General features: G+C 45.3%; 1 protein-coding gene across 11 annotated transcripts in view; it reads right to left on the reverse strand.

The window, feature by feature from the left end:
* The window catches only part of SOX5 (SRY-box transcription factor 5), a 783,587-nt gene that overhangs the window by 39,435 nt on the left and 719,294 nt on the right, over positions 1–24,858 (reverse strand). For all 11 annotated transcript variants that reach the window (XM_081209974.1, XM_081209972.1, XM_081209973.1 and 8 more), the window contains 2 exons: positions 20,065–20,239; positions 10,429–10,601 (listed from right to left, as the gene is read on the reverse strand). In XM_081209974.1, coding sequence (XP_081066100.1) covers positions 10,429–10,601; positions 20,065–20,239 — 348 coding nt within the window. The remainder of the gene's footprint in view (positions 1–10,428; positions 10,602–20,064; positions 20,240–24,858) is intronic.

Below are 24,858 nucleotides of genomic sequence, written 5' to 3' on the forward strand. Positions count from 1 at the left end.
ATGGCAGGAACATTGGCACTGTGTGGGCACACCAGCAGAGTCAATCTGGCATTCCCGGTGGTGTGTCCACACACAGGCAATGCTCACACTGTACTGCATCTCCGCCTCTTGATAAGTGGCCATGACTCTGTTGCTGGGAGGTCAGGTGTATAGCACCTGTAGGAATACCATGGAGTTTTTGTTCCTCTACTAGATCTGAGTGTGATTTCATTTTGAGAATCTTCTCTGAGGTGCTTTGAGAGCCTCTTGGGGCTATAAAGCAGGGTATAAATGTTCTATATGGCCATACTCACACTAAACATTTGAAGCACTATGATGCTACTTTAACATGCATGGATCTAGAAACCAAGCCTTATGAGGAACGGTTGAAGGAGCTGGGTATTTTACCCTGGAAAAGGGGAGGCTGAGAGGAGATATGATGGCCATCTTCAAATATCTAAAGGGCTGTCACATGGAAGAGGGGACATGCTTGCTTCCTCCTGCTCTGGAGGCTAGACTTGAACCAATGGCTTCAAGTTACAAGAAACGAGATTCCATCTAAACATCAGGAAGAACGTTCTGATGGTAAGAGCTGTTCAGGAACGGACTCCTCGGCAGGTGTGGACTCTCCTTCCTTTTTTAAGGTTTTTAAGCAGAGGTTGGGTGGCCATCCGTCAGGGATGCCTTAGATTTCCACATCGCAGGGGGTTGGACTAGATGACCCTCATGGCCCGCTTCCAACTCTACAATTCTATGATTTCCCCAGAGAGTCCTGGGGACTGTAGATTGTCAAGAGTGCTGAGAGTTGTTAGGAGACCCCTATCCCCCTCGCCGAGTTGCAATCCCCAGAGTTCCCTGGGAAAGGGGACTGACTGTTAAACCACTCTGCAATTTGGGAACCCTAACAACTCTCAACAAACTAGGATTCTTTGTGGTGGAAGCCATGGCTGTTAAAGGTGACATGACAGTGTTTAAAATGGATGGATATGGTCTTAATGAACAAGCAAGCAACAAGATGGATTCGTGTTTTTTTGTGTGGGTTCCTTGGGAGTCCATGGAAACACCTCACCCATCCTTGCGAAGCTTTGCCGGTCTTACTGAAAGGCTGTTTGCTTCCCTCAGAATTCCTCAGATGTTCCTCAGAGCATTAGCCACCAAGTTTACCTCAGAGGTTTGCTGGGGTCGGGGATTTGGGGGGAGGGAAGGAATCTGGTGGCTGCTTGCCTCCTTTCAGTGCATAACACTGAAAGGGGATCACTCTTCCCCACTCGGAGACGAAGGCATGCAAACGAGCAAAGGAGACGAGGTTGAGACGGAGCCTGACAACCGAAAAGTGGCAGACGAAAAGTGGACACAGATGAGGGCTGTAGCTCCTGTTACTTAATCAAAAAAGCTGAAGTGGAGTCACCAGGGCCGTCGCAAAGTCATGTGTTAGAACAACAGCTGATCTGTATTAAAGAAGATTAACTCACAGTGCCACGGCGGAGGGCCCTGGATTATTTTATGTACTTCCCTTGCCATACAAGCCGTCAGCACAATTACTGCCCTCCGAAGTGAATGACTGATCTGTAACCACAGCTAAACAGCAGGCTGCTTAGGGGCCTGGCCTGCTTCATGAAGATGGATTTCCATACCATCAAAGCGCTTTTAATGGGCTCCCTGATCCCGACCACAAGGCCCCGCTTTGCAAGTATATAGGAGTTGGGATGAAGGCTCCCTGTCCAAAAGGATTTGGTCGGTTGTCACTTGACAATTCCCAGCTAGCGCAGGGGAGGAGAGGGAGAGGGGGCCAGCGGAGGAGGAGATAGGTAGACTTGTCTCTGCTTTGGAGGATTAAGAAGAAGAAGGAGAAGAGAGAGGGGAGTACAGATGCTTTCTAAATGCAACCAACTGCTGTATCCACAGCTGAATTCAATGTGCTTAACAAATAACGGCAATTTAGCTATGCTTGCGAGGAATAGCTTGAGTCACTTTGCATTAGCATCTGGCTGAGTGTTAAAGTCATTTCTACATGGGGAGCAGAGAAAAGGAATTTCTGCTCCGAGCATCCTTTCAAGAATGCTTAAATATTTGAATATAAATTCCTTTGTGCTTGCGATCACTTCGTCTTATATCTGACACTCCATTTTCTCCCCGCGCAGCACCACTCTCCCCACCTCCCTTTGCTGGGGCTCTTCTATCTGTAGCACCATCAACACTCACTCTTCATTTGCAGCCCCCCCCACCTCACACCGCCCCTGCTCTTGCCTCCCCACCCCCCAACCAAAGCTGCCCTTTATTCCTCTACAGCAGATCTTAGGTAGTGAGAGACGCCTATTATGCCAAGCACTTTTTGTCCTCCAGAGTTCCTCTCTGGAAAATGCCCGAAATTGCAGCAATTTCCCCATATTTTACACTTGGGGGGGGGGGTGGCACACAGAGTACTTTCCACTTGTGGGGCTGCTGCACGGGGAGGTCATTGCTGAGCTCGCTGGGAGCATCAGAAAAGGGGAAGAGAGTTAGTTATTGGAGAATGAGGCACTTTCCTCTCTGAAATCAAGAGGGGATTCTTCTCTCTCACTCGCCACAAAAAATGGGCCACACTACATTCATTGCTCAATTTGTGTAATAAGAGAGGCCAGGAAATTTGTCCTGAAGTTACCCTCACAATTTTAAAAGTGGTTTCCCCTCTAATCCTGTAAGTGTCTGGGATGGCAGTTAAGTAGGTTAGGAAGTCAGGGTCAAAACTGAGATTGCGACAAATGCATGACTTACACCAAACATAGCACCCACAGAACCACTCCCCCCCCCCATTATATCTAGAAGAGTTTTTCGGTGTGTCGTGGCAGCAGCACAACCTTCCGTGACTCCCTGCTCACTGCCAGCCAATAACATAGAGGAGTGGCACACAGAATGCAGTGACATCACAGCCAGATGTTCTGCCAGATGTTGGGGAAAGCTTAAGTGCAATTTTCATCATCATCTGCTGCCACACGCTCATTATGTCATCTTGCTTAGTTCTTACTGGTAAGAGAAGGCACTCTTTACATGCTTAGGGGTACCCTTTTTATTACCACTTCACCTCCGCAGGGATGAGTCCTTGTGCTCAGAACGACTTCTGGGGCCAAGTCCAAGTCATTTTTAACTAACTTGCTGCACACTCTTACCGAGCCAGGGAAAGTACAAAAAGCTCAGTTGATTAGAGCATGGTGCTGATAATGTCAACGTCGCAGGTTCAATCGCCGTAAGGATGCATATTCCTGCATTGCAGGGGGTTGAATTAAACTGTAAGCCTGACTGTCTTATTGATTGTTATAAACCTCTCTGGGAGCCTTTAAGGGGGTAAAAATGCTCTAAATAAATAAAGCCAAGGGCCAAAAATCAGCTGAAGGGTACTGTGGTTATAAGGACCAGGAGGCTCATATGGACTTTTGTTTTTTACTATCATTATTTGTAACACATGGCGATATATTTCCAGGACCACAATAGAGGAGCAATAGGTTAAGTCACATGCTATGGTCTCAATCAAGACCAGTGACAGTTATTTAATGTCCAAGAATCAGGTTATTCCAATAAGTTGCTCCAAAGAGGCATAGGCAGGGCTGGGTTTTGATGTGAACTTTCAGAATCTGTGACATCACACAGAATCTGACACGCTGAGAAGGATCAGCTTCTGTTAAAAACAAGCAGCTTCTTCCCTGTGATTGTTTAGAATGGATCAAATAAAACTCAAAAAGAATGTGCTGGAGACCTGTGGTGCATTTTGTTTTACTGGATGTTACTGGGTGAGAGAGGAATGGGATGTCTGCTGTTTTCAGAAGCAGTGGCTTAATGCTCCGGTAATATTTAGTTCTGGTCTCAAGCTACCAGTTTCACAATGCTGTGCTGTGAATATAACTCTGTGCACTGATAACGGGAGAACAGTGATCACGACAAAGCCTCTGCTATCTAAATAGCTAAGGTTTGGGTAAACAACAACATCATCATCAACAACAACAGTTTTATATCAGCCTTCATCCAAGGATCACAGGGCAGTTTACAATAAAAATAATCCCCCACAAAGCTACCAGTGATCAGGAATCTTTGCTTTTCAAAGCTTATCACAATCTACCAAGAGGTGTACAACAACTATGCATGGTGTAGAGAAAGCAGACAGAACAGTTTTTCTCCTCCTTTCATAATACTACAATGTGGGAACATCCAAGAAAGCAGAAATGTTGAGAGATTCAGGAAAGACAAAACGAAACACTTCTTCACACAGCACATAGTTTTAACTATGGAAATAGCTCCCAGAAGAGGCACTGATGGCTACTAGACATGATGGCTATATGGTCTTCCTCCACAGTCAAAGGTGTTGCGCCTCTGAATACCAGTTGATGGGAATCACAAATGGGGAGAAAACGCTGTTGTGATTACCGTATTTTTTGCTCTATAAGACTCACCTTTTCCCTCCTAAAAAGTAAGGGGAAATGTGTGTGCGTCTTATGGAGCGAATGCAGGCTGCGCAGCTATCCCAGAAGCCAAAACAGCAAGAGGGATTGCTGCTTTCACTGCGCAGCGCTTCTTCTTGCTGTTCTGGCTTCTAAGATTCAGAATATTTTTTTTCTTGTTTTCCTCCTCCAAAAGCTAGGTGAGTCTTGTGGTCTGGTGCGTCTTATAGAGCGAAAAATACGGTAGGTCCTTCTCATTAGGCATCTGACAGGCCACTATGAGAATAGGATGCTGGTCTAGATGGGCCACTGGCCTGAGCCACCAGTGCTCTTCTTCTATCCTCAAGCTAATACTTTTGGCCATCTTGAATTCTCTTGGCCTTCCAAGTCAAACCTGTTCCCTCCACCTTCCCCTTCTTTGCCCTCCCTGTTCATGAGACGAAACAGTATGTTGTGAGAGGGCCCTGGACTTCAGTAAGCTTATTATTTTATGCACGGAACAGTTGGCGGAATGGAGAACTCTTCCCCAAGTGGGGGCCCTCCAGATGTGTTGGGCCACAACTCGTGTCAGATCCAGACCACACGGGGAATGGTCAGGTGTGATGGGAATTGGAGAGCACCCTGTTGAAGAAGCCTGTCATGGAGGCTGAGGCCTGCCGTCATCATCTTCCTCCCTCTTTCCTTCTATATATTCTGTATCCTGTCCAGCTGCATCATCAGGGCTTTTGATATGCAAATCTGGACTTCCGGGTTAGCGCCTCCGGCAATGGCGGATTTCCTCTGATCGGGAGGAATCCGCTTCGTGGAAATTAGGGTCTGGACCGCCACGGCGAGGCGGAGACCCATCAAAAACCACAGGCGGGAGAAGCCTGTGGATGTGGGATTCGGCAGGCACCTTTTGTGCCTCCCCTACTCACGGGGAAACCCGGTTTCGGGGATCCGGAGTGACGTGGGGTGAGCGGTGCGGTGCTTCGAATCGACTGCTCTTTTCACGGAGTGAAGCCGCATTGCTGTTGCCGGAGAGCGCTGACTTTTTCCTGTGGACAATTGGACTTTAAACAACTACCCGTGAGTAGAACGGAAAATTGGACTATGAAACATCTTAATTTGGCACCGAAGCGGGAAGGTTCTAAACAGGAAGTCCGCCTTCCGCTTTTGTAAATAGATTGAAGCAAAGACATTGCAAGCTAAAGTCTGGAAAGTCTTTTGTAAAGGATTAAATCTCCATCGGCTAAAACTACTAAACCCCCCTTGGAAGCAGGAGAAGAGGGGGGAAATTTTAGATTGTTGAAGCCTTCAGGAGAGAGAGTAAAGAAAGATAAATTTCCACCGCCTTGAACCTGGGAACGGGTTGCTAGGAAGACAGACGTTTTGGGAAAGTTCATTGACTGTGAATAAAACGTTTGTTGACAGATAGTTGAAAAAGAGAAACATATTGATTCCAATGTTTCCTTTTGCATTTAAAAGGAACAAAATATTTGAAAAACGAAAGTAATTTTGTTGCTGGATCTGCTTTTAAAAGGACGGATACAAATAGAAATTGTTTCCCCTAGAGGGAGCTTTTGAAATTGTTGTTGGAGTCGATCTGGGGAATTCTCCAGCTGTAGAGATTAAAGATCGTGAGAACCAGACATTGACCTTGAACAAGAATGTGCCCAGAAGAAGCCTTAGTGATTGCTTTTTGCAAGACAAGCGCTTTATTGGAACAGCTATATGAGAAGATGGATTTGATGACTGTTGCAGTTAATAATTTTGGACAAACAGTGAATACCTATATAGAAATCTCTCAGGAACCGACCCAGGAATCTGCTTTGACAGGGCAAGTTGTGCAGAAGACAAAGGATGAGGTTGCTGTTAAACCTCAAGTAATACAAGTGGAGAGAGACGCAGCCTTGCAGGAACATAAGCTGTTGTTTTTGATGACCGAACCTGGAGAAAGTCAGATTTGGAGAGATGGAGTCTCATTTGGATTGGAGATGGGAAATTGGATAGATCCTCCTATGCGGGGCTGTTCTGGCTGCTGGGATCTGGTTCTGCGCCAGGGGGAGTCTGGAGTTGTCAGGGCCTTTAACTTTGGAGGGACTTTGAAACATGCTTTGAAATACCTTTTGGATTTTAGTGCTGACTATGGAGAATGGGCTGACCTGTCGAGAAGGGATAAAGACATTGTTAGGTTGGAGTCTCCCCGAGATCTACTCCTCAGTGATAAAGGAAGGAAATTAAGAACAAGATCAGCAGAAGACAAAGTAAAGTGTAGGTATAAATATGAAGAAGATCTGCAGAAGGGACATGGAAAAGAGTTAAGAGCCTCGGATAGAAGATCACCAGGTTGATGGACTAAATGGAATGGATAGAAAGGACTGACAGAACCCAAGACCAGGAAGAAGAGACGGTGGATGAAGATTGGAAGAAAGTTTAAAAATTCATTTAGAGAAATATTGTAAAATTAATGAGTGTTAGAAAAAATGTTGGAATGAAACTATCTGGCTTTAGTAGAAATGCTATAAGGAGTTATGTACAAATAAGTTTTAAGTTTTAGGGCTTTTTATGGTAAGATAAGGTTAAAATAAATTAAGACAATTTAATGACAGAACATAGTGAAAGATGGAAAGGATTTGCTGAGATAATTAATAACTAGAATACAAAAAAGGGAGGTGTGAGGAGGTCGATGAAACAAGATAACGAAGGATAAAGATTTGGGAATATTGGATTTGTTTTTAATTTTTTGTTCGCTTTTGTTTTTGGTTTTGATGTATTGTGTGTTTTGTTCTCTTCTTTCTTTTTATTGACTTGTATTGTTTAACTTCTTTTTCTTTCTTTCTTTTCTTTTTCTTTTTTCCTCTGTAATTTTAAATTCTCAATAAATATCATTAAAAAAAGAAAGAAATCAATTTATTTTTTTGTAATTTGCATTATCCTTTGGTTTTTTCTTTGTAGACTTTCTTTCATATAGTTGATATGCAAATCTGGAACAGTGAAGCCGAACCAACAATGCATGTCCGAACCCCAAGTTCTATGTTTTCCTCAGCTGCAAATTTGTCTCTCAGACAGGATACTTTAGCACAGCTGCACTTCTTTCCCCTTACAGATGTGACATTTTCTTGAAAGAGTGTTTTCAGGGTTTTTACTCTGCGCCCCCCCCCCACGCCCCTTGTCCTGGCCAACAGCTCTCAATTTCCAGTGTTGTGAAAGTGGCAGGGAAAGGCAGCAGCGAGTCCATTCACACACTCAGCAAGGGGCAGAAAAAAAGCCTGCACTGTGAAAATTCACAGGGGAGCCGGGGGCGAGGATGAAATACAAGGAAACCAAGGAATTCACACCATGAGAAAGGCAGTAGAAGCATGGCAATTTTTTAAAGGTGTGTGTGTGTTTCCTATTGCTCTAGCCCAGGGTTCAAATCCTTTCTCAACTAGGAGGTTCGCAAGATGAACAACTTCCTACCCAACCTCCAATGCGGGGATACCCTGTTTTCCATAGCTGTCAACTTTCCCTTTTTTTGCAGGAAATTCCCTTATTCCAGTGCCGTTTCCCGCTGCTTCCCACTGCTATCCTGGATTGTTAGATATTCCGTAGACTGTCCCCGGGACTGGTGAGGCTGCTGATCCCTTATTGTCAAATCTGAAAGTTGACAGCTATGCTGTTTTCTCTAAATGAGGACTATATTAAGTCAGAGCTGCATAATCTCCATTTTTGTTTATGGCAGGGCTGGGGAACCTCCAGGTGCTGTTAGGCCTATTGGACTCCCATCATCCCTGGCCGTGGACTATGCTGGCTAAGGCTGACAGGAGTTGGAGTCCAAAAACATCTAGAGGGCCACACCTAGGTTCTATACAAGATCCATGTCAACTTCTACATGAACCAGCAAAGATCAGCAGCCAGCTATAGTAGCAGACACTAAGTTTTATGAGAATCATAGAATCATAGAATCATAGAGTTGGAAGAGACCACAGGGCCATCGAGTCCAACCCCCTGCCAAGCAGGAAACACCATCAGAGCACTCCTGACATATGGTTGTCAAGCCTCTGCTTAAAGACCTCCAAAGTAGGAGACTCCACCACACTCCTTGGCAGCAAATTCCACTGTCGAACAGCTCTTACTGTCAGGAAGTTCTTCCTAATGTTTAGGTGGAATCTTCTTTCTTGTCGTTTGGATCCATTGCTCCGTGTCCACTTCTCTGGAGCAGCAGAAAACAACCTTTCTCCCTCCTCTATGTGACATCCTTTTATATATTTGAACATGGCTATCATATCACCCCTTAACCTCCTCTTCTCCAGGCTAAACATGCCCAGCTCCCTTAGCAGTTCCTCATAAGGCATCGTTTCCAGGCCTTTGACCATTTTGGTTGCCCTCCTCTGGACACGTTCCAGTTTGTCAGTGTCCTTCTTGAATTGTGGTGCCCAGAACTGGACACAGTACTCCAGGTGAGGTCTGTCCAAATTTATTATATAAATTTATTTATAAATTTATAAATAAATTTATTACGCCTTTCCTCCAAGGACCTCATTGTCATCTCACTCTCTCCAGTCCATCACAACAACTCTTTGTGGTAGGTTAGGCTGAGTGGGACTGGCTGGACAGAAGCTTCATGGCTGGGTGGAGATATGGCCTCAGGCTACCTCGCTCTTAGCCAGAAACTCTAGCCACTACACCAGTCAAGAGCCCCAGCTGAAGGGTACAGGAGCCTGACATTTCTGGGGTTGTGTTTGGTTTTTTTTTTTTTTGCTGTGTCATCTAACATGACTCATAAGAAAAACTCACAAAACATGCATGACAGCCTGATGTCACCAGCAGCTTAGCCTCCGTGTCAGCAAAAGCTTTTGCTCCCAGAGAAGCTTGAATAACATTATTTTCAAATCCAGCTCATCTCCCCAACACATGTATTTCCAAAAAAAGCATGTTCCCCCCCCCCACTTGGACCAAATGCTTCAAGGAACACCCAGGCATAATACGTATTGACAGCATGGAATAGAGCTTTTTTAAAAAAAACACACACCAAAACACTCATCTTGTTACATTCAAACACACACACCCTTGCAAAAGGGCTTATTAGGGCTTTCTTCTTTCCCTTCCTTGAGTCAGTGTGTGGATTACATAAATAAAGAAACTGGCAGAGTCTGAACATTGCAGAAGAAAGATAAATTGGAGAAGCCCAAATATAATTTCTTAAGCCCCATATCAGACCATATCGTGGGTGGCGCTGTGGTCTAAACCACTGAGCCTCTTGGGCTTGCTGATTGGAAGATCGGCAGTTCGAATCCCTGCAACGGGGTGAGCTCCCGTTGCTCAGTCCCAGCTCCTGCCAGCCTAGCAGTTCGAAAGCATGTCAAAGTGCAAGTAGATAAATAGGTACCGCTCCGGCGGGAAGGTAAACGGCATTTCTATGCGCTGCTCTGGTTCGCCAGAAGTGGCTTAGTCATGCTGGCCACATGATCCGGAAGCTGTCTACGGACAAACGCAGGCTCCCTTGGCCTATAGAGTGAGATGAGCGCCGCAACTGGGCCTAATGGTCAGGAGTATCTTTCCCTTACCTTTAAGCCTCTATCGGTGGCTCCAGATGCCCCTATTATTATTTATTATGCCATCCTCACCCCAGTCTTCCTCCCAATCTCATGCCAAGGTACTCAAAACAACCCTGTGAGGTAGACAATGGTGAGAGGCAGTGACTTGACCAAGGCCCTCCTCAGAACGAGAGATGGAGACATACCCCTCAGCCACCAAAGCTCGGTTCAAAGCATATCCAAGCATAGAACTAGAGGGGACGTTAATTACATGATCTCTGATAATGCTTCCTGCTCTCTTGGGTAGAGGATACAGCAGGGTGGGTGGGTGTAGAAAGGTTGTGTGGCAGAGGAAGAATTTAAATTCATTGCCCTATCCATATATATATTTTTTTGCCTCTGGCATGTGGCCCCCCAAAATGCAGTCCTCCAGGTAGAAAAGCCCCACCGAACCCCTGTTCCAAACAGAAAAGCTGGTACAGAGAGCAGTCAGGTGCAACACTTGGGAGCCGAACTGCCAAGAGGATTCTTGGAAGACTGACCTTGTCTGTCCTGCAGTTATTCAGACCCAAGTTGTTTGTCACAGCAACCTTCCCGTCGAGCACCTGTTGCTCCCGCCGTAGCTGCTCCTTCATCTGCCGAGCCTCCTGGATCGCCTTGGTAACAGCATCGTGGTCATTTAAGTACCCTGACGATGTGATAGAGGAAAGGATATCTAGGCACGGGGTGGAGGGGAGAGAGGGGACACAAAGAGGAGCAAGGTTACCAGGAAACATTGCGAGCGGTTATCTTCAAAACACTCAGGAGACCTTTTTTTAATGGACGCTGGGCAATGAGCAAACTCATCAGTTGCTAGTGCCTCGAATTAGGGATGGAAACACCCTGTGGTATAAATGGACGAGTATTTTATTCATTCTTCAGTCAACGTATGGAAATAAAAGATCATTAGTGGTATCAGGAGGCTTTAAAAACAAGTTTTGAGGATGCTAAATAACTACTTTCCCTCGCTTGGCCAGATAGCACAAGGAAATTGTTTACTGTGTGCAAGATCAATCAATCAATCAATCTATCAATCAAACAAACATACAAAATGAATTTTACTCCCCTTTGGAAGCATGCCACTATTATTCCTGTTTTATAGACAAGCTAGGAAAGAGACCTCCAGGACCACCTTAAGACTACAGAGCTGTAACAAAAGCCCTGGAGATAAAGATTATGGGTCGGTCCAATGCTTGCCGTACTCCGAGTAGGCCCACTGAAATTAACTGGCATGACCATACTCCAAGAAAAGCTGAGGGCTGCATTCCTAGAGAGTAATCTGTTGTGGGCTGTTGTGATGGGTTGGGCAAAAAGAAAAAAGATAAAAAGATGGACCAGCCACTTTTCTCTCCGTTTGACGCCCCCTTTCCCTCTATCTCCCTTTTCTGTGGAATGCTCTCCCTAGAAAGGCTCACCTGGTACCTTCATTACATAACTTTAGGTGCTAGTTGAAAATGTTTTTCCATAACCAGGCCTTTGGCTGATTAACATTCTGTGGACTTTTACTTTATTTATAACTTTCATTTTACAACAAACAAAAAGCAAAAAACCCAAACAAACTTAAAAATCAAGTTATTACATGCATCACATTTCGACTCACCTCTCTTCTTTCTGCAGTTCCTTATACTTATAATATTTTTACTGCATTTCCAAATTAAACCTAGTCATTATTTATCACATATAATCCATAATTGTTTAATATCACTGCAGGCTTTAACCTTTTACTTTAATCCTGCTAATGTCTTAACCTGTTTGCAAACCATTCTACGGCCTTCTAAATGTGTTTGTGGGGTGTGTTATTGGTTTGTTTCTATTTTTGTTTTGTTATGTGTTTTGAGTTCAACTTCTGTATTATTATATTGTGAACAAACAACAACCCCACCCCACTCCGGACACCACTTTTCTCTCCATCTCTCGCTCTGCCCTCCAGGAAGCCCCCCGGAACAGATTTTGGGGGCACACAGGGTGAAGGAGAGGAAGTGCCATTCCACAAGTGGAACTCTGTCCTGGGCACAACCCTTAGTTCTGAGCCAAACACTCATTAAACTGGGCACCAAGCAAGCAGTCCAGGGGAGCCCATTACAGCGTTTGGGTAACACTTCCCCAAAGGCCCTTTCCTAACCTCTGACCACGGGCAGTGGCCCTTTGCATCCTGCTCACCTTGCCTTGCTAATGCTACTTATAATCTAAGTCCGCTGCGATAGGAACTAGGTCAAGTTCTGTACAGCGCCTAGCACGCCTCGTTGCTGCAGCAAACGAAATCCCATGCAGCAAAAAAAACCTGGAGCTATAATTGCCTTCCTCTGAGCCGAGCTTATTTAATTGCAGCCTGTGTGGCAGGAAGAGAAAATCAAAATATCTTACACCCGTTTCCTTAAACTCGCAAATCCCTTAATAAACCACAGGTGATGATGCTTTTGCTGTAAGATACGGCGGCTGAGCGGATAAACCTCAGCTACGGAACGTCACCCGCAGCTACACAAACGCACACACACACCTCCCTACGCCACCTGTCACTCAGAAACACATAAGGCACCATAGTGCCATGGACTTTAGATTCCCGCTCTGCTAATTCTGGGTCAGATGTTTATTCCTTGGCTGCAGTTCACACACACACACACACACACACACACACACACACACAGTGTTGGGGAATAAAGACCTCCAGACCCCAATCTATTCAAACAGATGGGGAGGGGGAACCAATCCTAATATCGGCCATTTCTCTACCTGCCTCCCCGTTCCTCTTAACCTGGTCACTTTCTCTATATCTTTTAAAGCCAGGGCATCAAAGTTGCATATTTATTTATTTATTGCATTTTATATTTTTTCCCCCTCCCTTCCGAGAGCAGCCTTGAAAACTGCAATATGAAATTGCCCGGAAAGGGGGCTTCTGTTTGTGACATGAGGCTAAATCTAACCAGATCCATTGGTGAATTGTAACAGATGGAGGGGCTGTTAGACAGAAGGCTGGCACTAATCACACGCAAAATGACCGGCTTGCCTCAACATGTTCCATGGATTCCAGCAAACTTTACACCCTAATCCATTTTTAGAACAAAAAACATCTGGGCCATAAATCCTCTAATCTGCCAAAACACGCTATTAAATCCCATGATTTGTTGAAAAACACTAAGATTAAAGAAAGGAAATATAAAATGGCTAACTGCCGCGTTAGGAAAGTGTTATTAATACTCTTTTCTTTTGTCTCAATTATGAATGTTCTGTTCCTAAAGAGCCTTGTCTAATCATGTCACATTACACATCCTTGCCGTATTGCTTGCGCCTTCTATCTGATCTGCCGATTGCCAAAGAATGTACAACATTGTCTCCTCGCGCTCCGCTTTGAAATGTTACGGGGAGGGAAGCTGGTGTCAGGTTCGTCTGCGGCGGCACTGCTGAGAGGTTGTTGGGTTGTTGCTGGTGTGTGTGTGTGTCTCTGTGTGTGTGCTTTTAAACGCTTCGGAAAAAAATAAAATTGTTTTGAAAGCAACGGAGTTTGGCAATTCCCGCTTCCTTGGGAAATCAAAACCTAGGCGCTTGGGAAACCTCCCAGTTTGAGTGGGCAGAGGAAGCTTTGGTTAGCGTTGATCTTTGCATTGAAGGTAGTGAGGGGGTAGCAAAATTACAGCAATATTAGGTGGCACGATGTGCTGTATCAGATGGAGCAGGCATTCCGTGAATGCTTTAGGTTTGCTTAAGGAAGAAAAAACACACACCTAACCGCAAGTGCAGTAGAAGGCTAAGATATCGCGGAAGCCTGTTCCTTTGTGAGCTAGCTTTCTACAAGCACTTGCATTCGCTCTTCACATTCGAAAAGAAGACCCCACGCTTCCCCCTGCACTTTAAAGTGGTGTCGTCCTTTCTATCGCATGTGTAGAACAGGCCCGAGCTATTTATTTTCAGAACTTTCTCAGCCCAAGACTGAAGGTGGGTCTACTATTTTTAAATTCCCTCTGACATGAAAAAAAACCCCAAACCCAACTGCCTGCATGTAATAAACTAGCACATCAGGGAGAGGCTCAACAAAACCCTAAAACTAAGATTGAGCCCAGGACAAATTAAAAAGGGACATGTTTTTGAGTTTGTGAAAGATTGTTATATTGTTGTTAGAGTATGATGTTTATAATTATTATTATTATAATTTCGTTATTAGCCTTGGTGAAATATGCTAGTAACTGGAATGCCTGAGTTTCTTCCTTTTCTTGATTATATTAATGAATTTCCCCCTAAGTAAATTTAAAAAGTGGAGTAGGAATCTACCTTTAGTCAACAGAATGTACTGTCCTCAAAAATCTCCATGTTTGCCTCCTTATTTATTTTTCTTAAAAACGAATATCGATAGATTTATGGTAAAATAGATATCTATAATATACTGGGATGCAAATGTTAAGAAAATGTCATTTCCCCCCTCTCTTAACTTCCTTCTGTTATGACTTGATTTTTTGTTCTTTAATAAAAACGAATTACAAAACAAACAAAAACCCTACTTTTCTACCTCATTTTTTTCTTTAAATGTGGGACAATATTCATTGCCCACACTCCTTAATTCCAAAGCAGCATTTGCCTAAAACCTCTAGATATTTTACTGGCTGGAGCTAATGGAAGTTGTCGCCCAAGACATCTTGAGGATACCAGGTTGACAAAAGCTGGTCTAAAGTGCAGGTGTTGACTCTCTGTGTCTACTTTGCCATGTTATGCTGGCAAGGTGGAAGTCTCTACAGTGTGCTACTTTCACACACTATGCAGGGAATGTCGGAGTGCGGCTGCTCGCCGCTGCAGCATTGCATCTGGTGGAAAGTGGGACAATGCTGACCTAAGAAGGCACACACTTTCCCCACATGGCCTGGGGCTTCTGAGCAGGGCTGAGGGAAAGGTGGCCTACCCAAGGGGGCCCTCAATCCACCATCACAATCTGCATAATGCACAGAAGAACTCTTAAAAGCTGTCAACGGAAGAGACAGGTTGCAGGGAATTAACGGGATCGCGGAACTCGTATTTCAGGACGGCTGCAGCTCTAGTCGGCATTTCGGAAATCGTGTCCTTCCCCGCAGAGAGCACACGTTGCAGTGAGATCATCAAGATTAAACTTAATGCTGTTGTGGGTGGGAGCGATTGGATAGCCACAACAACCCGATTGGTATTCCCTCGGTTGCTAGGGTAAATCTGGCCAATGGGATCGTTTCATGCATTAACCGAAGGACCCCTATATACAGCTGCATGTTGTGTTGAGCTTCCTCTTTATTGCCTCATGCACCAGATCACCCACCCACCCTCCCTATAGTTAGGGTTCATTATGTGGGTGGCACTGTGGGTTATACCACAGAGCCTAGGGCTTGCTGATCAGAAGGTTGGTGGTTCGAATCCCCGCGACGGGGTGAGCTCCCGTTGCTCAGTCCCAGCTCCTGCCAACCTAGCAGTTTGAAAGCATGTCAAAGTCCAAGTAGATGAATAGGTACCGCTCCAGCGGGAAGGTAAATGGCGTTTCCATGCGCTGCTCTGGTTTGCCAGAAGCGGCTTAGTCATGCTGGCCACATGACCTGGAAGCTGTACGCCGGCTCCCTCGGCCGATAAAGCGAGATGAGCGCCGCAACCCCAGAGTCGTCCGCGACTGGACCTAATGGTCAGGGGGTCGCTATATCTTTACCTTTATGACCTTGCTATGCTGTCGTGGGTCGTCTGCTTTTGGGACAGGGGCCTGGTAGGAATTTTCACATTTGGCTGATTGGCTGGTGCCACTTGGGTTTCGCCTGCCGCATAGCAAATAGTCACAACTTAGGTTTGGCGGTTAGGCATTGGTTCAAAGTGTGGTCGAAGGGAGTTTGGAGCACCCTCCCATGCGCAAAGGAATCCAGGGGCTTGCCTTGCTTGTGTCCCATCCCCTTTCAGGGTATAGGGCCATGCCAGAGCCCCTAGGAGCATGTGGGGTGAGCTTGAGTCTGACTCTGGTCCAATGCTCCCCCAGGATGTTTCCCTTACTGACGTCTGCCAGAGTCCAGGCGTCAGTGCTGCCCTGCTGAGGTCAGGTGCAGCTAGTCGGGAACCAATGCCTAAGCAAACCACTCACGATCTGTAATCAATAAAGTTTGGCCAAAATTATGCCCATAACCTTAAACTAAATTCCGTGTCAATTGTGTCTTGATTTATTGGGGGAGGTCTTGGGATCTGAACACGCAACACCTCAAAATCCCCTCAGGATGTGCAGAGAAGGGAGTCCTTCTTTACAGAACAATCACAAATTGATCTTTGAGACCGTCATAGGACACTTCAGGAGGAGTAGGAGGAGCCATTTAGAGCTATTAGTTGTACCAAATGCATAGTATTGATAGGAATACTTTAAATTCCACCAAGGTGGAGCTGCTGTTGGCAGGTGGTTCGCGAATTTTTGGAGACAGTGCTGCATCTGTTTCTGATGGGGTTTCACTTCTGAAACTTCGCTTTAGGGTGCATGTGTAGGAAGCCCAAGCAGGCTACCAAAACATCACCTATGATAGATATGGCCTCAGCCAGCCTGGTCAGTTTATGGATCACTATTTTGGCTGTTTGGATCACTATGATGAATTGTATGCGAGGGTGCCGTTGAAGATGGTTCAGAAACTTCAGGTAAAACAAAATATGGCAGCTAAGTCACAAACTGAGCTTAGGAACATGCAGGGAAACATGGCAATCTTAAAAATGCTACTAAGATGTTCCTCAAAGACTCTTCTCCAGATTCTGTGTTTGGAAGTGAAGCCAGTGATGATCAGTGGCAGGAATGTGCCGACTCTCAAATGCTGTACCTAGATAATCTGATTATAAGTCTGATTATTTTTGGCACCAGGTGATAAGATATTTCTTTTTGCCCGGGCATTTTTGTTTCTGAGTTTTGACAGATTTGACTTTAAAGGAGAACTGAATCAACTTTCTGCCTCATTCTGCTTCTAACCATCTCTTCCTGATTGTAACTCAAACAGCAACCTGGCAGCAGCCAGAGATTTCCCAAACTTAAAGGAAAGAAGAAGAAGAAGAAGAAGAAGAAGAAGAAGACGACGACGACGACGACGACCAGGCTCCATTATCCTAGCCGGCACGCACCACGATCCCCTTCAGTAACCTCAAAAAGTCCCTTTCTATATCTGTCTCACAAAGATATACGGTGGCGAAGCCCATGTCATTAACAATAACTTAAATATGTTATCTTTTGGTCCACAGTTTCCCATGGTTTATTAATGGTATAACACATTAATTCTCCTTACAAGAGTGACCTTTACAACTCCAGTCATCCTCACAGCTTTTATCCAATTACATTATCACTCATTACAGGTACAGCCTTTCAAAATCTACATTTCACTGAAAGGGAGGGAGGGAAATGGCAAGGATTCCAAATGCAGGGAAGAGACCAGAAAGTGGGAAGGAAAAGATTTTATCTGGAAAATTAAGAAGTGCGTGCAGCTACTCCGAGGCTCGTTGAACAAGCTTAAAAGTGCCTTTGAACGTTGGATGGGGGGGGAGTATGTCTGGACTGCAGTTGTGTGTGGCATCCCAACAGCTCTCCTGGTACCCTCACCCAGTGGCACCAGTGTGCACCCAGTGCCCCACCAAATGTGGCATTCTGCCACAGGGAATTTCATTAGCGCGAGCAGTTTCTGAGCTCTGGGCTCAGTACTGTGCCTAAGATTTCAGATTAAAACTGCAGACTAGAAGGAAAGGAGGACCTTTTTCTCTGCCTCCCCACTTCCAGCTACTCTGTAAAGAGTGGAGAAGAATCCCTCTTAAGAATATTAGGGGGCTGGGCAGGGGAAGGACTACTAGACCATGTGAAAAATGAACATAATATTTTAGCTGCAGTCCATTCATTTTCAGCTTTGTATTCTTGTTATATTAAAAAAGTGTGCCTTTACATTCCATGCTTGTCTTTGTCCATGGAGTTTTCTTGGCAGGGATACTGGAGTGGCTTGCCGGTTCCTGCTCCAGGTGGATCACGTTTGGTCAAAACTCTCCACTGTGACTTGTCCATCTTGGGTGGCCCTGCACGGCATAGCTCATAGCTTCTCTGAGTTATATAAGCCCCTTTGCCACGCCAAGGCAGTGATCCATGAGGGGCATCTTAAAAAGCAGAGACATCACCTTGTCAACAAAGGTCCGTATAGTTAAAGCTATGGTTTTCCCAGTAGTGATGTATGGAAGTGAGAGCTGGACCATAAAGAAGGCTGATCGCCGAAGAATTGATGCTTTTGAATTATGGTGCTGGAGGAGAATCTTGAGAGTCCCATGGACTGCAAGAAGATCAAACCGATCCATTCTGAAGGAAATCAGCCCTGAGTGCTCACTGGAAGGACAGATTGTGAAGCTGAGGCTCCAATACTTTGGCCACCTCATGAGAAGAGAAGACTCCCTGGAAAAGACCCTGATGCTGGGAAAGATGGAGGGCACAAGGAGAAGGGGATGACAGAGGACTAGATGGTTGGACAGTGTTCTCGAAGCTACCAGCATGAGTTTGACCAAACTGTGGGAGGCAGTGGAAGACAGGAGTGCCTGGCGTGCTCTGGTCCATGGGGTCATGAAGAGTCGGACACGACTAAACAACTAAACAACAACAACAACAGACATTCAATTGTTGCGCCCATATCCTAGGTTTAAGGTGCCAGCTCCTAGCTTTCATATCCCAGTTTCTAACACCCTATGCACCAGAGTAAACATTTCCCTTGATGCACATGAGGAGGGATATATCAAAACCAGGGACGCTTTTTTATTATTAGAGGAAATGTGCTGCGGACTATGGTGGGACTGCCTTTGAAGACGCTCAGAAGCTTCAACTTGTTCAAAATGTAGCAGCCAGACTTTTGTCCTGTGAGAGGTGTTCTATTACTCTCCTACCTAGCTAGATCTGTTGCTATTTCAATGCCCGGCCTTTACCACCCTGCAGAGTCTGGAAATAGTATACGTTAGGGAAGCTCCTACTGCCAGAATTGGTGTGAAATTTTAAAAACAACAATAATAAAGAGAATAGATAACGGAGGGGCTGAAAACATTGCCGAATGTCACTGTCCCCCACAAGCACTCAGTTGGGCGCCATCCTTTTTTCCCCTTGGCCCCCTTCCCCTGCAAATTTTGAAGCCAAAATTTTTCAAAGGAGAACTTTCAGCCCAGTCATAGAAACTCGCTTCCTTTTTCTAAACGAGAGCTTAAAATTAAGGACCCACATTAATCCTTGAGGAGGTTAGGTTCTCCGAGGTTTCTTTGGCAGAGGTTATTCCTCTGATCTCACGAGAGTCCTGCATTAAAATAGCTGCACTGGTTGCCAATTCTTTCCCACACTGAATTCAAGGTGCTCTTGGTTAGTGTTTAAAGCCCTAAATGACTCAGGCCCCCCAAAGCTGAAAGACACCCCCCTCTTTCCCTGGAGATTAGACTAGATGACCCACAGGACCCCTTCCAATTCTCCAACTCTATGAGTCTATGACCCTCTAGGGTGTTAAGGTCAGCACTGGCCCTCTTTGTTGCTGCACCGCACTCATACTCTGGGTGGCAGCAGCCTGGAAGAGGGCATTCTCTTTGGCAGCCCCTAAGTTGTGGAACTTCCCCCACTTAATAATAAACAAACAAACAAACAAATGACATCTTCATTATACAGCTTTCAACAAATGCTGAAGATGTACCTCTTTACCCTGGCTTTTGATACTTGAAATGTATTTATTTTTTAGGATCCCCTCTCCCTCCATATCTGTGACTGTAAATTGTTTTGAAATGTTTTCAGAGTGGTGCTTTAATGGTTGTAACCCACCCTGGGACATTAGGGTGAAGGATGAGATCTTCATCATCATCACCATCAGATCTATTTTTTCCAGAAGAAGAGGTGCCGGAACTCACCATGAACACCTCTAATAATAATAATAATAATAATAATAATAATAATAATAATAATAATATTCATACCCCGCCCATCTGGCTGGGTTTCCCCAGCCACTCTGGGCGGCTCCCAACAGAGGACTAAAAACAGAATAAAACTTCAAACATTGAAAAAAACTTCCCTTCTCTTATAATGGCAATAGTGCCCACCTGAGAGGTGCCAGAACTAAGTTCTAGTGGGGAAAAAAAGTCTTGATAATCATAATCACCACCTGTGCTCCTCTCTGAAAAGTAAAAGGAAGAGAACTTACCTATTGTGTTGACTCTGGCCGAAGGACTGGCTAACGTTGCTGGTATAGATTTGAGCGAGCTGCTCCCGCTGTTTATTCTCAAGGGCGGCATGTGAGGAGAGGTGGGTGATGTGGGAGACTTGCTGTCTGCTGTCTTGGGTTTTGCCGAGAGGTTCAATGGCTGGGCCACGTCGTCCTAAAATGGGCATAAGAAGACCAAGCAGGTGAGACAGGCCATACTGGTGCGACTTCAGGCATATATAATGAAGGCGCCAGGCAAACCTCCCTGGGGAGAGAATTACACAAATGGGGAGCCACAGCAGAAAAGGCCCGTTCTCATGTTGCCGCCCTCCGGACCTCTTGTAGGGGAGGCACATGAAGAAGGGAACATCACATGATGTTCACAGGGTTGCGGTCGGTTCCTTATGTGGAACAGTTGAAGGAGCTGGCTATGTTTGGCCTGGAAAAGAGGAGACGTCCATATTATAGACATCTTCAAATATCTCAAGGGTTGTCACATAGAAGATGGAGCAGCTTGTTTTCTCCTACTCTGGAGGGTAGGACTCAAACCAAAGGAGATTCCAACTAAACATCACAAAGGACTTTCTGATAGCAAAAACAGTCAGAAAGCTGTTTGACAGTGAAACAGACTCCCTTCCTTGGAGGCTTTTAAGCCGAGGTTGGATGGTTATCTGTCATTGATGCTTTAGCTGAGAGTCCTGCACTGCATGCCAAGCTTGTCAACATCCTTCTTAAATTGTGGTGCCCAGAATTGGACACAGTATTCCAAGTGTGGTCTGACCAAGGCAGAATAGAGTGGGACTATTTTACTTCCCTTGATATGGGCACCACACTTCTGTTGATGCAGCCTGGAATACCATTCCCCTTTTTTGCTGCTGCATCACACTGTTAATTCATGTTAAGCTTGTAGTCCACTAAGACTCTTAGTCCCCCGCCTTATATTTTTGCATCTGGTTCTTCCTGCCTAAGTGCAGAACCTTACATTTGTCCCTATTGAACTTCATTTTATTAGCAGGGGACCAGTTCTCCAATCTCTTAGAGCAGACGATGTTATTTATACCCCCCTTTTAAAAATAAATAATACAAACATTGCTGTGACAAAAACAAAATGTGATCATGAATGACGATGGTTCCAGATTGCTAACCAAATATGCCTTTCTTCGTAGAAAGCAAAGAACACCCCCTGAACACACAAATTATAATAATTTGTACATTAAGCAGAAAGATTGCCAGCAAGGCCTCTTAAGCAAACATTTCTTTGCTGCTAGAGTAGATTTGGCCGAGCTTAGAAATGTAATTGAGATTTCGGCCTTGGCCACTGTTACCATCTTATTGCACACTCTGTCACTTTTGTGAAGTCGGTGAGGCTCAAGCCACACTAGAAACTTGAGTCAGGGATCTGGCCGGCACATCCGGCAGAATGACGTGGCAAAGTTCTGAGGAAGCAGCCTAGACTGTGCCATTTCAGACGACAGAAAGGAAAAGCCACAACTTTGAAGAAACAAACCCCCTCCCCCCGCAAATAGAAAAATAGCTCCAAAGGGAATGCTTGGGGCTACAGCCTTTGTGACTAATGCGCAATACAGTGGTAGCTCTGGTTACAAACTTAATTCATTCAGGAGGTCCGTTCTTAACCTGAAACCATTCTTAACCTGAGGTACCACTTTAGCAAATGGGGCCTCCTGTTGCTGCCATGCCGCCGCCACACGATTTCTGTTCTCATCCTGAGGTAAAGTTCTTAACCTGAGGTACTACTTCCAGGTTAGCGGAGTCTGTAACTCAAAGTGTTTGTAACCTGAGGTGTTTGTAACCCGAGGTACCACTGTATACTAGCTTTAGGATTTTGAGGTGGGTGGGCAGCTGGGTGGAGCAATAAAAATGAGCACCCCTTGCCCTCAATTTAAGGGTCACTGTCTACTTGGCCACCTAAGGGTTCTGCCACCCCGTGATGGGGTCTGAAACACCACTGTGAGGAATGAAAACCAGAGCAACGAACCCAGATCTCATTGGAATTTGAGGGTTTCGAAGCAAGGCAGTCTGTCCATCTCCACTGCCAACGTGGCTAAAAAGAGCTTGCAAAGCGGTGGTGGTGGTGGGGCTGCAGACTACATTGCTGCAAGTGGAAAGTGCAACTTAAGAGGACTTTGCATTGTGCACCATCTGACTGGGTGGGGGCGGGGGCTGGGAGCAGCAAAGCTGGAATGACCTGGCAGAAGCAGAGGAGAGGCTGCTCTGCCAAAGAGGCTTTTCCTGACCTCTGGGAACACATCCTTTGCGTACTGCAGCCTATTTAAATGACATTGATGGCAAGAAATTACAGCCAAAGCGTGAGAGATGCAAGGAGCCACAGAGGGAGGTTTTTTAAAACAACAACAACAACAACAACAACAAAAGAAGAAGAAATAATAATAATAATAATGCACCCTTACTGCTTTGGAAACAAAGCCCCAGACCTACTCCCTCCCCATCCCCAGCCAGTTTCCCCCCTCCCTTTATTTTCTTTCCCCTTTCATAGAGATCTTCATTTCATCATAAATGCACAATACGGTGAATTTCCTGGCACATCTGGGCCCATAGACAATCGTGCCATTGTCGTTTACTGAACAATACCGCCAGTCACTGGCTTATCTACTGAGTCGCTAGCTTATCCCAAAAACGTCTGACCAGTAAATATATCCATAATGGACGTCCAGCGGCAACTGGCACACACAAAAGTCAGACCTTCCCCATCACTGCCTCCAGAGACGGCAGTTGTACAGACAGAGAGAGAGAGAGAGAAAGAGAGAGATAGACAAACAGAGATTGGCAGTTCTCTTCCTCCTGTTCCCTTCCTCTTATCCCATAAGCAGTTCTGAAACTACCAGCCGCGGTTATAGAAGTGGAGAGGTAAAGGCAGTTGTGAAATACGTTGTGTAAATGAATTACGCTGCTGATATTATCCTCCCTGATGAAATAATTGTATTAAATTAAGCAGGGATGCTCACATGACAGGATGGCGGAATTAGATAATTCTCCTCTGCAACACCAGCACACACACACACGTGTGCACAGACACACACACTGGTACTTCCTCCCTGCTCCCCCCATCCCAGCCTGCCTTTCTCAAATTCTGATTAAGAATAATGCTTCTCTTTCTCTCAAGAAGGGAATTTATGCATCTGCAGAGACACATAGAAATGAAAGAAAGTGGGGGGGGGAGAGAGAGACACACAGGGGATGGACAGACACCAAAGTCATAAATTTTAGCTAAGACAGTGAAAAATGTGAGTGATCTCCCCCCTGCTTCCTCCCATCCCCCCTAAAACCCGGGAACAGAATCATCCTGAAACTATAATTGTTTCTGCAACTTGTTGCTGGGCAGAACACTTTTCTGATGCTGGTAGTCCACCAAGCCACTCAGTGAAGAATACGTTTTCCAGCTCCCACATGGAGGAATAGATGGCAGCTGAGAATTAAAACATAAAAGATGACTTGTTGGATCGGGCCAACCGGATGCTTCTGGAAAGGTTTGCAAGCGAAGTAGAACGGCACTCGTATACAGCAACCAGAGGTATTCTGCACGTGAACACAGAAGCTGCATCCCACTGTCATGGCTAAAATAGCCAGTGACCCTCTGTGTGTTTGTCCACTCCTTTTGAAAAGCAACCTAAGCCAATGACAATCAGCGTACAATCGTGGCAGAGGGGACTCTTCCCCACTGTTTATGCTGAGTGGATGTGTACTGGTTAAGCGTGCCAGACTAGGACTGGGGTGACCATGAAACTTACTGGGTGACCTTGGACTAGTCACAACTACTCATTCCTGCATTGCAAGACACTGGAGTAGATGACCCCCAGGTCTACGACTCTATGAACCTGCTTCACCAGACTGTTGTGAGGACAAAACTGGGAGGAGGGAATTTCCTCCCAGTCCCGAGCCCCTTAGATGAAAAGCATCTTATAAATGTAAAAAAATAAAATGAAGTTTACCATATTGTTTGGTTTGGCCTGGAGCAGGTGTTCAAACGGTACATCCCAAACTGATCTACTACCTGGCAAAGTTTCTTTCAGTCCTGAGGAACACCAAAGCTTGCACACCATTTTATGACAGCCTGGTTGGCCTTAATAAAGGTACTGATTTTCATTATTTTTTACCGGCATGCCCATCTTTACTCTTTAAATATCCCCCCAAGCCACCCTGACTGCATTTCTCTGCGCTTTTGCTTTTCACTTATTTAGCGTCCTCGCCTTTCCATTCCGCAATTTCCACAACTTTACTTCGCACAACACTGGAAGATGGGAGTTCCTGGGCGTATTGAGCTGTTTGCCATTATGCCAGCTCTGGAGATATGACTTAATCATCCTGCTTTCTGCACAGAGTTCACCCCCCTCCCCTTTTATAGTCTGCAGCTGGCTGTCGGACAAACAACAAATGCTACTTTTATTTCTCTGTTTCAGGTCACCTCCCGCTTCCCTGCTCCCCTCCTTCCTCATCCTCTTTTGTCTTCTTTACCATGATGCCTTGCTGCTTCAATGAAAATATGGCATCCGGTTACAATGACCTGCTTGCCTGCCCAGAAACCCTCGGCTTTTATGCCTGTCTATTCCATATGCTGTTTTGCTGAGATAGCGAGCCGGTGTGCTGTTTCCCCAATGCATCTGGCACCGTGGTTTGTCTGTGTTTTACACACAATTCATCAAGAGGAGGGGAAGAGGGAAGAGGGATGGCAGAACAAAATCTTCCAGCGCATTTCCTCAGCATGGCAGCCGAGCAATCTTGAGACCCGGAGCAGCGGAGACCTCCCTGCACTTACAT

Source organism: Podarcis bocagei (genome assembly GCF_964188305.1).
Source record: "Podarcis bocagei genome assembly, chromosome: 10".
Classification (NCBI taxonomy): Eukaryota; Metazoa; Chordata; class Lepidosauria; order Squamata; family Lacertidae; genus Podarcis; species Podarcis bocagei.